Genomic DNA, 15,901 nt, shown 5'->3' with positions numbered 1-15,901 from the left:
CATTATTACAATTTGTTTTGTTTTGGGTTTTGAGGAGGAAATGATGATGAAGCGCGTAATGGGGGCGTCAGGCTTTGCGCGTGACTCGTGATACCAGTCGTTTTTTGGACAGCTTTCGGGGATGTCTATGAACCGAGAGAGGGAGTGAGCCAGCCCTGTTCTGCGTTCACACGACATGGTCCACGTGTCTTGCCCGGCCCTCCTTCGTTGCCACGTGTGTGCGGACTTCGGACTAATTGGTCGCTTTTGTTCGTTTGTCCGTAGACTTTTGGGCACTTGCCAACCCTGCCGCTTAAAAATAAATTGGGTTAATGTCACTACAACATGTTAATCATAACGGGATACACGCGCTCCATATTTGACTCACGGACCGGTACATCTCTGCCACATTTACAAAAAATTGTGGTATATCTGAGATTTTTGGGAGATAGATATAACACGGGTATATAGTTTCAGAATTATTTAGGCAAAAATTAATTTTGAGTAATACGGCATGGGTATATCAATTTGAAAATTTTTGCGACACAAAAATTAATTTAGGGTACATGTAGTATGGGTGTACCGATTTGAGATTTCCTTTTACACTAGTCCTAAAAAAATATATTTGGACGGCTATTAGTATGGCTTTTGATATATTCACTATTGAATTTGGATATGTGATATTAGAAATAAATTAGAGTATATCACTATTTTTTTAAGTATACATATCAACAATCTAAAGGTGAATATGTAAATATAGAAAAAGAACTTTACTCTAACGATGAATATAGTGAACATCCTAAAAGAAATTCAGTTTTCGAAGGAAGTGGTCATCATTTTATTGCGAGACAATTCTTAACGAACTCAATTTCCTGTTAAAAGTCTATTTAGTATAATTGTAGCTATATTAAAATTATTACATGATCTGTCATGATATAAATAATTTTACTTCGTAATTTTTAATGTGTCAAACGGAGACAAGGCAAGTTGCCCGCCATACCCGTTATATTTTCGTAATTTTTAACATGTAATTTTTTTTTAATTTTCATAAAATATGTTTTTTTTTTTTTCATTTTCCTCTCTCCGTCTCTCTGAACTGAGATTTGGTAAAGCTTCTTTAGCTTCTTTAACTTATTACATTTTGGCGTGCGGAAGGGAAGCAAAAAGAAAGAACTTAAATTCTCTGTCTGCTCTTGTTCTAAAATGAGGTACAAGATGGATTCTACTGCTTCGTTTATTACAATAACAAGCAATTAATAAAAAAGAACGCGTCTTACGTTGATAAAATTGGAAAATAAATTTAATAAAGAATGAGTAAATGTAATTTGGGACGAAATGGTATGACTTTCGTCACCCTCGCGTGGAGCTGGAGAGCTGACCACGGTGCACAAGTCAAAGTCAAAATCACTCCGTGGGGCTCAAGGATAAGGCGAGCGCCTCAAGGTCGGTTTCGACGGAAAGGTGGCAGCTTTTGATTTTCCCTTTCTTTTTTCTCCATAAATTCATGAATTTCATTTCGGTTTAGGAAATGAATTCCTCATGAAATTACAACCAGATATCTCCACACAAATATTTCAAAATGCAAATTTCAAGTTTGCGTAACGGGTGAGAAATTAAATTATTGGTGCCACATCAATTTTTTTTTTTTATTGGTAGAATACAATTTTTTTTTGTCACATATCCACTAGAGTTCCGAAATTCAAGAAAACAAAATTCAGAACATAACATATCCTAAAAGGGATTGAAAGTTTAGTAAGCCAATTAGAAAGGATTTGATGGATCTTCACAATTCAATCTGCAACTTGATTGGATTATTTCAATATTTTGTTTATCTTGATCATTCAGTCACTATCCAGAGGAAAGTTTCATGGAAGGGAGTGGGTAGGACTGGGGGAAGATGGGCTTGGAAAAGCTTAATAACTTAAATAATAATGAACTCATAACAAATCTAACCTAAACGACAAACAACGGGATTGGGTCTCAGACTTTCGCATTGACATCTCTTTCATCCTCCTGTGGAATTGCATTATAAGAATTGTGTTTACATCATGTAGGATCTTGTTCAACCTTACTTAACTCTTAAGAAAGCCGAAGTACCCATCTTGTACCTAGCTAAAAAATAGTACTCTTGCAAGAACTCTGCCCCCTCGTACCCCAAGAGCCTCCCTTATTGAGAGGGAGATGCTAACCACCAGAGAAATCGTGCATTCTAAGAAGAAAGACCCGTTCCTCATTAGTTTCCACTTTGACTGATTACTTATGACTCATGAGTACTCATTTTGAAAATTTGGCCCATAATCATTATAGAAAGAATCGGGTCATGACCTATTTCATTAGAGTAGATAGACTATATTTATCCATGATTCGATGAGGGTGAGGAATGATCACTAGGATGAGAAGATTCAATTAAGGTATGGTCTTTGAGCAAGTTGTTAGGAATCTAGGATGGTAGAGGCAAAATAGAACTAATCACACACCCAATACAAAAGACTAGGTGACACGGGTTGGCACTAAGAAGGATGTCAATGGACATTATTGAAGACTCACACATCTGATGGGAGAAGTTTTGTAAATCAATTTGTAAATATATTTCATCTTTAAATGATCATCACCTTGAGTAAAAATTGAGTTTACCATGTGTTCTTTGTATCTTAAATTATTCACCTAGTGACATGTCGAAGATTAGACATTTAATTTTGGGGTAATGACATCCAAGTTCTTGAACTTTTCACCTTTAACAAATTACTAATTTTTTTTTGTCTTAATCAAATACCTCGGCTTTTTAAACGTGGATCAATTTGAGGCCTTTATTAAATCATGGATGGAAAATGCTTACTACAACACTTAACATTGTTAAATAGCTATTGATTGTCCATATTGGCCTCCAATGCAATCTCTTAAGATGATATCACATCAATCGATTCATGTCCTCTCTCCATCTCTCCCCCCCATCACCCGACACCCAAATGAAGATCATACAATTTTTGTTGAGTATTGCAATGTAAGCAGGCCGCATCAATAAAATTGCATAACATGTAAATATAATTAGCCTACGTCTCATATTAAGTTAAATTTGAAAAGTGGAGTTTTAGGACCACCTAGGCTATCCCTTTATACAACTCCAAGAACCCCTTTGTTCCAACTCTTTCGGCCCAGAGAATGGAATCATCATCAAATACAGTGACAGGAGAGAGTGCTCAAATGATGTTATCTGATCACAAGAGATTTATAAAAGAAAACTATAAAATCACAAAGAGCCATATACTATAAATTACAATAGAAAATATTTCATAAAATGATTATCTTTCTCGAATCAATAAACAAAACTACTTATCGTTACTAGAAATAAATAGAAGAATAATCATCACCCTGTATTCATAAATTCCTTTTCTATCAAAGCATTATCCACTCGAATATCACCATGGATATAATAGAAGAAGAGATAACTCTATTTGGAAAATAAAATAATAGTTATCCAAAGGAATCGTTGTGGCACTTATTCAAAAATTAATGTTATCAAATAATTAAACTATAATTTCCAACCATATAACTAATATTCACTTCCGTATAGGAAATAATGTTCTTTTCAGAAGGACCACAGTAGAACAATTATTAATAATAAGATTACAGTGAACTCCCAACCATATGAAGATTGAATTACTATAGGGGATTAATAATGATTTTAAACTCAAAGATTCACAATCACACAAATTTTAGGGTCATATATTAGTATAATAACTTATCGTAAAATTGTACCAAGGAATTTTAAAATTCGGAGCATCGTTAAATTCAATATTGAAAACTACATTCATCTAAATTTGAAAGTCGCATCTATTAACCACATGTTTTGGCGTTAACCCCATATCAGCTACATATTGATCATAGTCAAGTAAGCAAAGTTGAATTCTTTATTTCCACTAGAACAAGGTTGAATCCTATAAGCAAATCAGGCATACCCATCCAGACGAGTTTAAGTTTGCATTTGTTGAATTCTTTTTTGATGGGCCGTTCTTTAAAAGCAGCGGCGTGTAAATGCTACATTTGTTGCATCTCCTTCTGTATCATGCCATTCCTCTTCACAATTTCCCTCGCTGTCAAAACTGCAGACTCGGTTGGAAGAACAATCTACTTGGTTACCTCGAAAGAGTTTACGAAATCACCAAAAGGCAACAAGAGATCGAAATCACGAAAGGGCAAAGTGCGGTACTCCATGAATGAGCTTAAACGTAAAGTTGATCACTACCTTCACAAGCCCAGCATCACAAATCGCAGGTGGCGATCACATTTAGAATGCAAATTCATTCTAAAATCAAAGAGAAGATAAAAATCAGTTTCCTACTGGCTTTAAACTGATGAAAGAGGAGTAAGCAAGCATCTGAGATGTTTGGGAAATTATATGTTGATATCAGTGGATTAGAAGGGAAGTAAGGGTACATAGACACATCTGCATAAACCTTGCAACCTCTTGATGATAGCCTCGGATGTTCTTACTGACTGATTAAGCTCGCTAGCTGCATCAGCGATTCCCTCAGATTCTTTGGAAGTGCGCCATCGCTCAGCTGGAAGAACAAGAACAGTCTTAGTAACGACTGGAAACAAGAGTCATGAAACTATCAAGTCATGAAGGAAAAGAATTGCACAGAGAACCCATCAGTGTATGACTTCTGTTCTGCACATGATTGAGTTGGAGCATAAATATCACAAGTCAAAGCAGAATCAAATTAAAGTAGAATGGACCAATATCCTCAGAAGCTTATTTAAGAAAGAAATTTTGTAATTACTCTCAATCGCCACAATATCCTCATTAGAATGTTTGCATAACGTACCTCGAGCATGAGATTGGCTAGAACTTTTCCATTCAACGTGGTGACGTTGGCATCCACTACAGTATATCCCAGTGAGTTGATCCCATCCATCATCCCAGTAAACCATCCGTGCTTCTGCGACATTAATATCTTGACCAGAAAATCTCCATTCCCAATTTGGTTCACCTCCACCTGTGCCTGAAATCATTAGTTCCACAAAGTCAAGGCACGATACCAGAATGACATGCTCGGTCCCCAATTCATGAGGAACAGTGAGATGACAGTTGAGCTGCCAGCCTGACTCAGTTCACCTTTGGGTTTGTCTTGAGGTCGAGATGGGAAATCTCTAGGTTATCCAGTTTTCCGGCCAAGCTTTTGCTGCAGCCATGCCCCACACTTCGAGCCAGCGACTTCGAGTCAGTATCCTTCAGTCTGCATAACTCTTTTTCAGATTTCTCTAGTTCCTCCTTGAGCTTTCTCATCTCCGTCTCTAAATTCACTATGTATTCTGCTGCATCCCCAAGGATTGAAGTCATGTCCATCTAGTCAACACAGGAAAGGATCAGATGGATATACGTATTCTTCAAGAAAGAATAATGAGCAACATGATTGCGAAAGAATTTGTTACTGCATGTAACTTTTAAAGATGACAATCTTTGAATGCATAGACTCCTGAATATGATTATACTTATGTCAAATAGCAATTGCTGTCAATCAGAGAAATTCCACCGTGTATGCAACATCACCAATTTGTCAACTCTAATGTATAAAAAGCATTGCATCTTTCTAGCAGGTCCTTAAGTCAAGAAAGAGACTTAAGATGAGAAGCTGAAAGATCAGATTGACAAGTTAAATTCCTTAATACTGCAGCAAACAGCTTCGAATCAAGTCATGCCGAACGAAATGGATTACGGATTACTCTTCAGAGTAAAGCAATAAAAATTTAGTAGACCTTTGATATGTTTGGTACGAGCGAACGGAGAGTATAGAGCCCTTCTTTAATCCTGGTCCTCCTCTTCCTCTCTGTGACCAGGTTCTTTGCTTGGCATTTACCTCCTTCCTGTTGTTTGTCAACACCTTTACGCTTTGCAGCCCCAACATGACAACCCGACAAATTTGTCTGGTTCGACAAACTCTTGGAATCTTTAGACCCCATGGATTCGACAACAGACTGTTTCATTAGTCCAGCTTGGGAAAGATATCCCAAAATATTATGCAGATCAAATGATGGGTACTCATTAGTAGTCAGATCAGAACTACTAGATGATCCTTCAGGATAGTTGCTACTTTGCGTTCCTGTCGGAAGTTGTGGCAGTCCAGGGTCCAAACCCGAAAGGTGGAGCGGAGATGGATAGATTTTAAAGTACTCTTGGATCAGGAGTTCGTCGATGCTTAAATCGCAGATCCCGGCATTCACAGCTTCTCTCAAGAAGAGACTCCAAGTCGTCATCATTTCTTTTTCAAGGGGTTCTTCCGGCATCTGACGAATTCAAAACCAAACCATAACATCGGAAACTTCTGAGCAAACAAGTAGAATTTCATACAAAAGCGGATGCTATTCTGGAAGTGCATCTTACATGCTTGGCGCTGAAGAGCTCAACGATGCCGCCGACGACAGAAATCAAAACGCTTGTTCCGGTGAATTCCTGTCGAAAGTTTCTTCTTCTCTTAACGTCTCAGATATAATCATAAAAACAAGCGGTAAAACATGCGACGCAATCACCGGCACAACAGTCCAAACGCACGATCATATACTCGACTAGATACATAGTGTGACGCAAAAATGCACATGGACATTGCAACTTGTCCCAATCAATCTACTGCATATTTTTTCTGGCTATGACCCATTGTCTAGTTACGCAAAGCACACAATTCGGAGAACTGCTAGCTCCAAATTTACCAACACAGCATTGTAACTTGACTCGCAAGTTCAATTGATGGACACCAAGGGACAGAGTATTGACCAAGAGGGCTAGAATTCAGAAAGACGATAGCGATAGCCCGATGGTCTCCGGCAATTTCGTCCGAGCAATTCAAGAGCGAGCAGAGCAGCGCGGAAACACGCAACGATCGAAAAGTAAGGGATCAAGAACCGCCCCCACCTGAACAGAACTCGAGTCCGACGCGCTCGCCTCGCGAATCCACCTGGGCCGGTTCGATATCCCCACCTCTCCGCGAATCCTGACCAAAGAAAACGCAGTCAGGCATCATTTCTTCACATCCTTTGCTTCTAGAAAAAGGCAAGGCGACGCTTACCCAGAATAGAGAGGGAGAAAAGAAGGGTAGAGGGCGAGGGCCCGGCACGCTCTGGTCCTCACGGGGTGCTGATCGCGGAGGTCCCTGCAGAGCAGCCGGCGGGGCTCTCCTCGCTCCTCCACCTTGACGCCGTCGAGCCTCGATCCTCCTCCTCCTCCTCCGCAGCAGCAGCACCGACCCACTCAATGAACCTACGAAAGCATACAAACCCAGAAAAAAATTCCAAAAAAAAACATCACCACAATGGATGAACAGGCAGCGGAGCAATGGTTCTCGCGCAGAGAATCAGGGAAAAGGGAGAGTACAGGGAACAAGAAGGGTCGTGACCGAGCTTCCAGACGACGGCGTAGTCCCAGGCGGCGGAGTCGACGAGCGGCCTCAGCCACGCGAGCGATCTCTGGAGCGCTCTCATGGCGGACGGACGATCGGCTTCTTCTCCACTTCGACTCTGCAAGTACCGCGAAAGCTCGCCCGCTCTGTTCTTCTGCATGGGTTGACAGCACTTTATAACAGAAAGAAAGAGCAACGACGAAAGCACCTATGGGGCTTACACCATCACTCTAACCGACTTCGTTTCCCCTTTTTTTTTTTTTTTTTTTCTTTCTTTTTTCGTTCAAAAAAATATATATATTTTTTACCAATTACTGGCGAGATTTGTTTTCTTTTCCTCATTTTGTTAAAAATATTAAAGAGTTGATACACAAAATAAATTCTAATTTGATGTACGCTGTCACACTCATCCCAAATTTATTTTTGCATTCTAAAAAATCAAACCAGTACTTACATGGTATATATTCACCCCCATTTAATAATTTTTGGGAGCTTTTGTTTAGCTGAATAGATTTTCCACTCTCAAAATTTAAAAAACTAGGCTTTTTGGATAAATGCAACAACGATGCATCAATCTATTACATAAATAAATCAATTTAGGATTTTTTAATGATATAAATAAATAAGTTTGAGGATAAATGCGACAGGAATGTCATGGAATTGGAATCATTTTGTGACATTAAACATGTGAATATTAAACTTTCACTATACATGAACACATGATATTTGGAAAGCTCGAATTTCCTCTTTTTTTTTTTTTTTTTTTCTCAAAAGTCTTGAAGGTGTTGACCGTAACGCGGTGGTGAAAATCTCTGGCAAGAGATGTATAATCTGACACCTGAAATGTGGCAGGTTCATTTTATTTTTTTTTCGGTTGACTACTGGTGAGGCGAAAAAAAGGAAAAGCGGGGAAAAAAAAATCAAGCGACTCCTCAAACTAGCATGCGATCGCGGAGATTCGCAGTGGAAGTTACGGGCCACTCGCTCTTGGAGACGAGTGCGGCACACGCGCTACCCTTAACGCCTCTTTTGTGGCCGGTGCTGTTGCCACGCGCTAGCGGTGCGAGTGGAGGGAAGCGACGGGGGAAGGAGATCGCGGTTTTCTTTTTCCTTTTTTTCATCCATTCCACTCAAACTTTTACCAGACACAAAAACGACACCGTCGTAATCACGGCAACAAAAAGCCATCCTTTTCGTCTTCCCCCAACTTTTGTATTTTCCTTCTCTTTCTTGGTTTATTTTTGTAGGTCTACTCCCCTTAAATTGCATGCACTAATTTTAACATCATCCAAATTCTGATCCAACCTGTTAAAAATAGCGACTTTAACTCAAACCCCAATTTCGACACAAGTTTTTTGCATGAAAAAAGTTCGAAATTTTATTCGATACCTAAATTTGAACCCATTCAATTTCTATGAAAAATGCTATATAGGTTGAGTTCGAGGATGAAATTTGTTATCAACTGAAGAGTTTTTGCTTTTTTAATAAGACCAAAAGTACTGAGTTAAAATTGTAACCCAAGCCAAAGTTTTTGTGCTAATAGTGTTCACTTGAAGGTCGTGATTCATTCAAGAAGAAGAATCCAATTCTAATAAAGTTTTGCTTCATGTGGGATGAACGTAGCATCGGTGTCATTGGACATAAACTTTTTGGGGTTTGGTTTGAAGTACCCACAATTTGTGTTAAGCAAAAAATTGGAACTTGACTTAAGATTAATGCTTTTAAAGGTGATTAGGGTTGAAATTTGTTATAAATCAGAGAGTTTTTGCTTTTTAATAAGATTAATGTATTTTAATGCACGTGCCTTGTACAAGTTTATTTGCAGAAAAATTTACCATGATGCTTCAACATGAGAAAGGAAAACCATGATAATTTGTTCTTTCCAGAATCTACACAACATAGTTTTAAAAATAGTCCATGCTAAATTGTTATCTGCAATTGAAATTCATTTATTTTCTCAACAAAAATGAGAGTACACTCACCATAGAGAATCTGACATCTGGAAGGTGGCAGGTTTGACTTTCTTCTTCTGCTTCTTCTTCTTTGTCTGAACCGAGTAAGACGCGCCTTCTAACGATTTGCGGAAAGGTTTTAGCAACAAAATATATCTATTTTAAGTAATTCGGTATAATAAAAACCCCATAAAAGTTAGGTTCTCACGAGAATATACGCAACATAATTAAACAACTAATCAATGCTAATTTGTTTTTCTAAACTACGATTTGGCTGCAATATTAATATTAGTGTAATTGAAGTGCACTGGAGTGATATACTTGTTCGAAGACTTCATGAAAAAGAAGAAAATGATGAATCCTCTTAACCTCGTTAGACTCGCTTTGCACTATATTAAAGTTGAATAGCCAAGTATATACCATGGCTCGTCGTGAAAATGTCAAAGGGTTCTATCATGGATGCCATGGATGCACTGAAATATTTATATGTTTGGCTTAAGAAACTAATAAAGTTTTCTTCTACTTATGAGCCTTGATATGAATCATCTATCCTGTGGAAATTAAAGTTACTGTCTTTTAAGCTTGTGGAATTTTATTTTTATCGTTAAGAAAGGGAGGTATGGTTTATGATGAAACGTCCTTAGTTATGTGCTCTCCTTTCTAATGTAGGGGCTTGTATGACTACGATGGAGATAAAGAGAAGCGTGTCTATCTTTTTTTTTTTCAATCTAAAATTTTAAAGATTTGAGGTTTTTTTTGTGGCATGAAAAACTATTTAAGTTAAATGTGGCATTTATGCACTAGTTTGGGACAATAAGGTAAATACAAAGGGTTAATAACATAAAAAACACAAATTGGTAGATTTGTAACAAATTTAACTAAAATTAATTTTTTGATAGTAAAAAACCCTAAATTATATGGCTATGAAAATTTACCATTAACTAAAAACCTCGAATCAACATTTGTGACAAATTTATCTTTCCTTGGTTTCCGTTAAATGTTATTAATATTATGAAAATTTACGATTGGTATACCTATTACAAATGGATGGTAAAATCCCAAATTGGTACTAGAAGTGATTGGTTTTCGATCCAATTTGTAGGTGTGACACTCATGGGGCGAAAGGGAAATATTGAAAGAGGAGAGGGGCCATGCATGAGACTTTTTTTTTTTTTTTTTTTTGGTTTGTAAGAGACATTTTTAAAAATATAAAAATAAATAACAAACAATCGGTTCGGGCAAAACTAGACTACCTAAACACCATTCCATTTGTCAAAATTAGGAATCAACATTCCTAGGAATTAAACCAAACTTGCCGCCCGCTTGGTTTTGTAGCCTCCCAATTTAGTTGATTTGTTTTGCTCACCTTTAATTGATATTTTTAATTATTAGTATAATCCAATTTAATTGAAAAAAATTAATAGAAACCCATATAAAATAAGTTTATTACATGTATACAAATTTGAGATTTTCGTGATATGTCAAATATTTGGGTTATTTTATAAAAGTATATCAATTTGTGATTTTTTATATTAGTTCTGGAATAAATCAGCATGAATGTGGCGGTTTAGAATCTTTTGTGACATTAATCCAAAATTAAATACGGAATATCTAAATATTAAACTTTCGTAATGAATGAATACATGATATTTTGAAAGCTGGAAATTCTTTATTTTTTACAAAAGTTTTGAAGATATTGACCGTGACGCGGTGGTGAAAATCTCTGGCAAAAGAAAATCTGACACACCCGAAATGTGGCAGGTTGGCTTTCCCTCTTCCTTTTTTTTTTTTTTTTTTTTAATTTTTTTCGGTTGACTAAGGGTAGAAAAAAGGAAAAGGGAAAAATTAAATGAAAGGTTGAAAGGTGTCTTTGGGGAAAGCTACTCGTAGACTGCATCGCGATCGTAGCGATTTCATCTTTACGGTCACTCGCCCCAGAAACGAGTGTGGAACACGCGCTCCTTCATGTGTCCTTTTGGCCGAGGCGGTGTGCGCCACGCGATAGCGGTGCGAGTGGAGGGAAGTGACGAGGAAAGGAGATCGCTTTTTCCACAAGCGTATATCCCCACTCGCAGTCAGGTACAATAATAGCAGATAATATCAAGAGAATTTTGATCGCTCATTTTGGTTTTAAAATTTATCAAGTTTTTCAAGAAGGCAATCGGCCTGCAGATAAGCATAATACTTGCAGCCTCCTATGTAGAACCGACACGAATATGTGATATGTGACACGACACGACACGACACGTCGACACATCATTTCTTAAAAATAGATAATTTCGACACGTTCCGACACGTTATATATTAGATATATTTTTATATATAAATACATAAATAAATAATAATAATAATAGCCTAGAATTAATTTACACAAAAATATTAAATAATATCATTCATTATTTTGATTTGTTACAATAATACACAAAACTTAGAGGAAAAACATTGTTTAAATAAAAATGCTGAAATGATATTTTTAAATTTATTTATTTATCATATATAGCATTTTTTTTATTACTTCTTTCAGAGTAAAGACTTTAAAAAAATAAAAAAATTCTAAAAAAATAAAATTGAAAAAAATTGACCCCGTGTGTGTATATTTATAACAATTTTATTACTTCTTTTATTACTTCTTTTGTGTATATTTATATTTTGACCCTTCAAGTATTATAAAATTTTAAAATTAACCCCATGCGTGTCGGAATCGCGTGTCGGAATTCTGGACTCGCGTGTCAGAGCGTGTCGGAAAGAGTTGACCACGTGTCGAATTTTTTGACACTCGTTGACCGCGTGTCGGGACGTGTCGGACACGTGTCGGAGTGTCGGACACGACACGAAGGCTTCCGGAGAGTGTCCGTGCTACATAGGCAGCCTCCAAGAGAATTAGTTAGGTTTTGTTCAATGATAAAATTGGGATCGTAGATTTTAGACATTAATTTTTTCTGTATCTCTTTTTACCAAAAAAATCAATTCCATGCGAGTCTTGGAAATAATAATCTCATTTCATTCACTGTTTAATTTCCAGGGGAGGAAAATTAATTGATTCTTGGATTTTTTTTAGTTAATTATATATGTAACACCATAATCCATTAAAAATAAATCCAACATGTATTTTAAAGAGATGAAGGAATAAAAAGAGATTTATGACTAAGCTCGTTTTGGAAGAAGAAGTCTTCTTTATACTATGCATCTCTTTTTCGTCGATCATCCATCCAATAAAACCCGAAGAAAATTGAGCGATGCAAGATAATTCTTTTGAGACTTTTTTTTTATTTATTTTATATATATTTGATTATGAGTCTTAAATCTTTGCATGGGTATTTTTTAACTTTTATCTTTTGTATTTGAAAATTCTCAAAGCAAGATTATGGATAGTACTGACACAAGATTCTTTTTATCAAATACAAAATGGTAACTTCAGCCACACCCAATATGTGAAAACCAATCTCCTATCAGAAAAGCAAATTACTTTAGTAAAAAGGGTTCACAATTTGGGGATTCGTTAAGCACAAATAGCTAGCAAAACCAAATTAAGGAAATAAAAAATTACAATTAATCTTTTCTTTTTTCGTGGGCATTAGTTGATTCAGCTTTTAGATGTCAATTGATTTAAAAACTAAATTTCCATTTCGAAATGCCTAGTAGATCAATAAATGAAAAGAATGGCTTAGTTATGGAGGGAAATTTTTTTTATAGTTGTCGAGCATCTGCGTAACTTTACGTAATTACTTATGGGATTCAGGAACTATCTTCTTCCGACTATGGCTTCCACTTCTGTGATTCTCTCCGGCCATGGCGCCCGTGCAGAGTTTCTATTCAACAAGAAAATAGATATTAGAGATGTGTTGACTGTATGGCTGCTGCTGTGACAGGAATTATATCTTCTGCATACTTGGAATTATCAAGCACACCCAGTTTTCTCCAACTTCGAACGTGGACAGGGAGTAAGCCCCAGCGCCGATATGACAGGAAGACAGCTGCAGATGAACAGTAGCTCAGGCATTCCTAGAATCATCCTGCCTTTCGGTCATTTGCAGAACTGTTTCTTTAGTGATAATTGAGGGAATCATTGATGGACTGGATAAGGAGGTCAGTGACTGGAGGCTAGCTTCCATTCTTGCAACACCATGGAGAGAAGGGTTCTTCAATGGTAAAAAAGAAAGACAAATCCATTCCTGCAATTACATGGAGAGAAGGGTTCTTCAATGGAAAAAAGAAAGACAAACCCTATTCCTAAGGCATAACAACGTGCATGAGTCGACTTCAATGATCACGACAGAGTGCATCAAAATGCTTCCAGCAGCATTCCTAGGGCACAACAACGTGCATGAGTCGACTTCAATGATCATGACGAAGTGCATCAAAATGCTTCCAGCAGCAACCGGTACATCAGTTTTAGATTGCAGGTGGGATAGCAGAGAGGAGCTTCCCTAAATTGATACATGCTGAAAGTAATTGCAGCGCAAACCAAAATTTGACTGGGAGGAAACAGGCAAAACAAGTCACCTCAAGTCCAAAATAAGAAGAAAGGCAACATGAAGCGAATGGGGTTAAGAGGCTTAAAACCATGAGCCAAGATGCTCCAAAAAACATGTTGAAAAAGGGGGTTTGATTTGAGTTTGCCCACTTAATCTTTGTTAGTGATAACCTATTAGATTTTGTAGGGCCACTATCGACTGCTCTAAAAATTTAAATTATTAGATAAAGACGTAGTTTACTATTTAAATATTCTAATGTAACCTTGGCTCAAAACTTCCACCAAATTCGATTAGGCAAATTTACTCGTCAAGAGACACGTTTATATCCGAGATAATGCTCATATTCTTCCCAGTATGCACAGGTAGTGATCAACAGGTCCACATCCTATTTTCAGCAAAAAAAGCTCTGCATGGAGAAGACAAGATCAGACTGAAGCTCATGAGGACCCTTCTATGTCCCTGGCCCTCAAGGAAACGGTTCTTGTATCGAGTAGCAACAAAACACATTTGCGTTGCAAAGCATCACATTACACGAACACTTCAAAAAATCTATTTTTTTGATGATCTAAAGACTAGGATCCCTATGTAGCAGGTCTGTAGAAGCACCCAAATTTAAAGTAGGAAAATTTATCAAAACAGAGGGCCAAAGAAATTCGGGTAAATAGGGAGTGTGAACAGAACCAACATAAAGTGCAATCTAGCACACAAGACAGCCTTTCTACATAGCAAAATCCACACTTGAGAGGCTTTCGGACGCCCACATTACTCCAATCACAACACATGCAAGGGCAACAACACTCCTCGAGCAAAGGGTAAAACAAGGTACGCACAGATCCTCAACAAACAGCGACACAAATCTACTTCACTGTACTACCTCAAAACCCAAAGTTTGTCATCTAAGGGAAGGCACGACCAAAGAGAGAACACCAGTCTTGGACATGGGCATTACCAAGCCCGGTGCTCAGAGGGAGACGTGTTCATTAGATTTCTACTTATATAGTGTGGAAGGATATTTTTACTAGATATAGATTGTCAAAATTAAGTGATCCATTTTCAAAATATTCCAGAAAAATCTCTTACACTATGTCAAAAAGTGTAGGCTAGAAAAATCTTCTTCATATGTCAAATTGAGGACTGAACAAATCTTTGTTGAAGTAAAAAATTGTATGATTAAAAATCTAAAATCGCGGGCATTAAGATGGTGAAACTTGCCTGTAAGTAGGCAAGAGTTCTTCTCAGCCTTGCAGAAGCAGAACAACCAGAAAACCAAATATCTCCTCCTTCCTTTGTAATACAACTAAATAATAAAAGCTTTCCTTTTGTTCCCTTATACTCCCTTGCCGCCACTCTATTACACACATTCTTGTTGTTTCTTCGCCCAATCATTTCTTATCCACATTGTTGTTAGTCCCCTTGCTCTCTTGATATATTTCACAAACAAAAACACTCACTTGCACATGCTCACATCAAACACGTGCTTCTGCAAAATCCAACATAGATATAGATATAGATATAGATTCGTGTGCATAGTTGACAACAACCGCGTCCTTTTTATTTGCACCCACTCCATTTTTCCCACCTATGTAGCTTATAAATATGGAAAGAACCGTGATTATTTTAGGGAATTTACAAATTGCCTCCATCAACTTTCCCATATGTTTTGCCATTTATATATTTTGATATGTCAATTTTTCAAAAGGCGATAACAATTGCTTGCATCATAACAATTATCCTTAAACACTCACTAGATAATCTTTAGGAGAGAGATAATAAATCATGATACTCAAATGAGTCAAGACCAATCAAGGATACGCCTAATTAAGAGAGATAATGCACAATCTTGAGAAGGGTTATGAAAAATCTCTTCATATCTTTCAAATTGTCTCTAACAAGCATGTATTGGTGCTAAATATTGTTAAGAAGTAAACAAATTGTTAAATTAGTGGAGTTAGAAGCATATATTAATTTTTGCATGTCACGAGAAAATTGTCCAAACAATTTCAAACATTTGCACCTTTGCTAATTGAGTCATAAACCTTTCCATGTTCAAGCGAGTCCATTTGGCCAATTTTGGTTCGAAATTGTTGATATAAACGTTGTTTTT

The 15,901-nt window shown here is 37.0% G+C and overlaps 1 protein-coding gene across 1 annotated transcript; it reads right to left on the bottom strand.

Annotated features, from left to right (window-relative positions):
• Positions 1-5,086: 5,086 nt before the first annotated feature.
• On the bottom strand, positions 5,087-7,530 carry LOC104417050 (transcription factor ABORTED MICROSPORES). Its single transcript, XM_039299908.1, has 6 exons — positions 7,346-7,530; positions 7,103-7,231; positions 6,887-6,965; positions 6,362-6,430; positions 5,737-6,264; positions 5,087-5,326 (listed from the first exon to the last, which is right to left on the bottom strand). Exons 1-6 carry the CDS (start codon positions 7,528-7,530, stop codon positions 5,087-5,089), a joined length of 1,230 nt encoding a protein of 409 aa, XP_039155842.1.
• Between the last annotated feature and the right edge of the window lie 8,371 nt (positions 7,531-15,901).

The sequence above is a fragment of the Eucalyptus grandis genome, chromosome 8, assembly GCF_016545825.1.
Source record: "Eucalyptus grandis isolate ANBG69807.140 chromosome 8, ASM1654582v1, whole genome shotgun sequence".
NCBI lineage: Eukaryota > Viridiplantae > Streptophyta > Magnoliopsida > Myrtales > Myrtaceae > Eucalyptus > Eucalyptus grandis.
This window is presented reverse-complemented; position numbering and strand designations above follow the sequence as displayed.

What these genes read in the sequence shown, in the direction of transcription:
- LOC104417050 (XM_039299908.1), bottom strand. Translation starts at nt 7,530, where the DNA reads ATGCAGAAGAACAGAGCGGGCGAGCTTTCGCGGTACTTGCAGAGTCGA. An exon ending in ACCTCCGCGATCAGCACCCC is followed by an intron (nt 6,966 to 7,102) that starts GTGAGGACCAGA and finishes TTCTTTGGTCAG; the next exon opens with GATTCGCGGAGAGGTGGGGA. An exon ending in TCGTACCAAACATATCAAAG is followed by an intron (nt 5,327 to 5,736) that starts GTCTACTAAATT and finishes TGTGTTGACTAG; the next exon opens with ATGGACATGACTTCAATCCT.